Source organism: Vigna umbellata, chromosome 5, assembly GCF_029865625.1.
Source record: "Vigna umbellata cultivar VRB3 chromosome 5, Vumbellata_1.0, whole genome shotgun sequence".
NCBI classification, from domain to species: domain Eukaryota; kingdom Viridiplantae; phylum Streptophyta; class Magnoliopsida; order Fabales; family Fabaceae; genus Vigna; species Vigna umbellata.
Window position 1 is genome coordinate 63,209,587 of NC_142169.1, and position 2,225 is coordinate 63,211,811.

Below are 2,225 nucleotides of genomic sequence, written 5' to 3' on the forward strand. Positions count from 1 at the left end.
TGATAACAAATCGTTATGTAAAGTTAAAAATAGTCTCCTTACTAGATAGTATTATCTTATTAAAATAGACCATAGTACTTACAGGATTATCTACAAATATAAAGAACATAACTGTTTATTCATTTGCGAATATTTTTTCTGCACTTTATTCTCAAAATTTTTATTATAAAATGTTACATCCTCTTGTTTTTTTGAAGTCATATTTTGTATTGATCTATAAGACACTGTAATTTGTGACAACCTTTTCTATTTATTGGAGAGTGAATACAAAGCCTAAACACTTACAGACAATAATAAATAAATAATTTAAAGTCTATCCATCTGTTAGAAAAACTTTTTTATGCACTTTACTGATTTTTTTTGAAAAAATATTATATCCCTTGAACTCATATTTGATATTGTTTTATCTGTGACAATTTTTTCTATTGGTCGAAAGTGAATATCATTTGTCTTATGTTAAATAAATAGAACAAAACTCTCACTTTCTTTTTTTTGTCCTCTTAACTAGAAAAACATTTCAAAATATATTTTAAAACAAGAGAATAAATCTTTTAATTGAATTTTTTAAAAATAATTATCACTATTGTGTGTCTATTTTGTGCTAACACTCAAATTTAAAAAAACTTTCTAGTTTCTCAAAATTAGAAAAATAACTAAAACTAAATTTGGTAGAATAAAATTTAGGATTTAAAACCTAAGGTTTATAATTGTTTTTAATTCTAAAAATTAATATTAACAACAACAAAAAAAATTACCACAAATTCCAAGATAAAAAAACATAACTAAATAAAATATAAATAAGTTTGAACCTTTCACATTCGACTTATTTTGGTAAAGATAAGAAATTAGTTGAGGAGTCACTTCACTTAACTGGAGAGACAAAAGGTTAGGTCTGTCAGTCATTAATAACTGAAAAAATAAAATATATTTATTGTCAAAACAACTTTTACAACAGAGTAGTCTCTACCACAAATAAATAAATAAATTAAATATATAATACAAATACAGCAAAATCCATTTACACAGTGATTTCAACTCATCCTTCATGCGCAACCGCCACTAATTGAAGCTTGTTGTCACCATTATTGTGACTATTACTATTATTATTATTGTTGTTAGAAGCACGAAACGATTCGTTTTGGTGTGGCTTTCTTCTGTGCTTGAAAAAATAAAGCAGCGCCGAAGCCACTAACAGGACGCCACCTGTTATTCCGCACACCAGACTCGCCGTCATCAGCGCCTGTCCCACGTGGCTTCTTCCGCCGCCGCTAACTCCCCACCACGGCGGCGGAAGGGCCTCCGTCGCGTTACCGAGTGGAACGTCAGAAGCAGAAGAGCCCTTGGTGGTACTGAAGAAGGACTTCATCTCCGGCGAGGAATTGGCCGGCGGTGAGGCCTGGAAGAAGAGGCCGTGCTCCGACGGCCGGAGATCTCGCCCAGCGGAGGAACTTCCGGTGAAGAGCAGCGCAATCGCGATGAGGATCGCGGTGGTGACTCCCCAGAGCGACAACATCAGAAGAAACGGGTTGAGCTAGCGTAAACACAGGAGAACGGTAGTGACTGGTTTGAACGGTATATAAATATAAATATATAAATAAATATATTAAAATACTGGTTAAGATGAATAGTTTAATTTACATATATTATTATTTTCAATTTTATATTAATAAAAAATGTTCTATGCAATTTATAAAATAATTATTATCATGTTTAATATTTTTAATTAGAAAGGAAAATTTTAGATTAATATAAAAACACTCATCCTTTTATTAATATTAGTATAATATTAATGTATTATTTACTTTCATGAATCAAAGTAAAGCATTTTATATCATTGATTATAAAATATAGTTTTTCCTTCAAATTAATTCATGCACTTTTTAAAATCACTCAACATTATTTAATTATAGTTATCTATTTTCCACAATTATTTAATAATTTTGTAAGGTTTATTTCTGAAATTTATATTTTTCAAAAGAAAAAAAAACTGTTTGTTGAGTGTTATATTTTTATTTCTTTTGGGTTGCTTAGGTTTTAAGCGTTTCCTTGTGTGACTACCTGTCCCTCTCACCACTTGCTGTAGTGTCCTTTTCACGTTATTGTTTTCTATTTCCTTTTATTTTTTATTTTCTCATTATCATGTCAAAATTATACCTTTTTTCTGTTACTTTAATTCCCATTTTATATTGACAGGGAGTTTATTGAAAAGAAATGTTAAAAAAATA

The 2,225-nt window shown here is 29.7% G+C and overlaps 1 protein-coding gene across 1 annotated transcript; it reads right to left on the bottom strand.

The window, feature by feature from the left end:
• Positions 1-906: 906 nt before the first annotated feature.
• LOC124845156 (GATA zinc finger protein) lies at positions 907-1,773 on the bottom strand. The gene has a single exon (XM_047322223.2). The coding sequence runs from the start codon at positions 1,511-1,513 to the stop codon at positions 1,037-1,039; it is 477 nt and encodes a 158-aa protein (XP_047178179.1). The 5' UTR covers positions 1,514-1,773; the 3' UTR covers positions 907-1,036.
• Between the last annotated feature and the right edge of the window lie 452 nt (positions 1,774-2,225).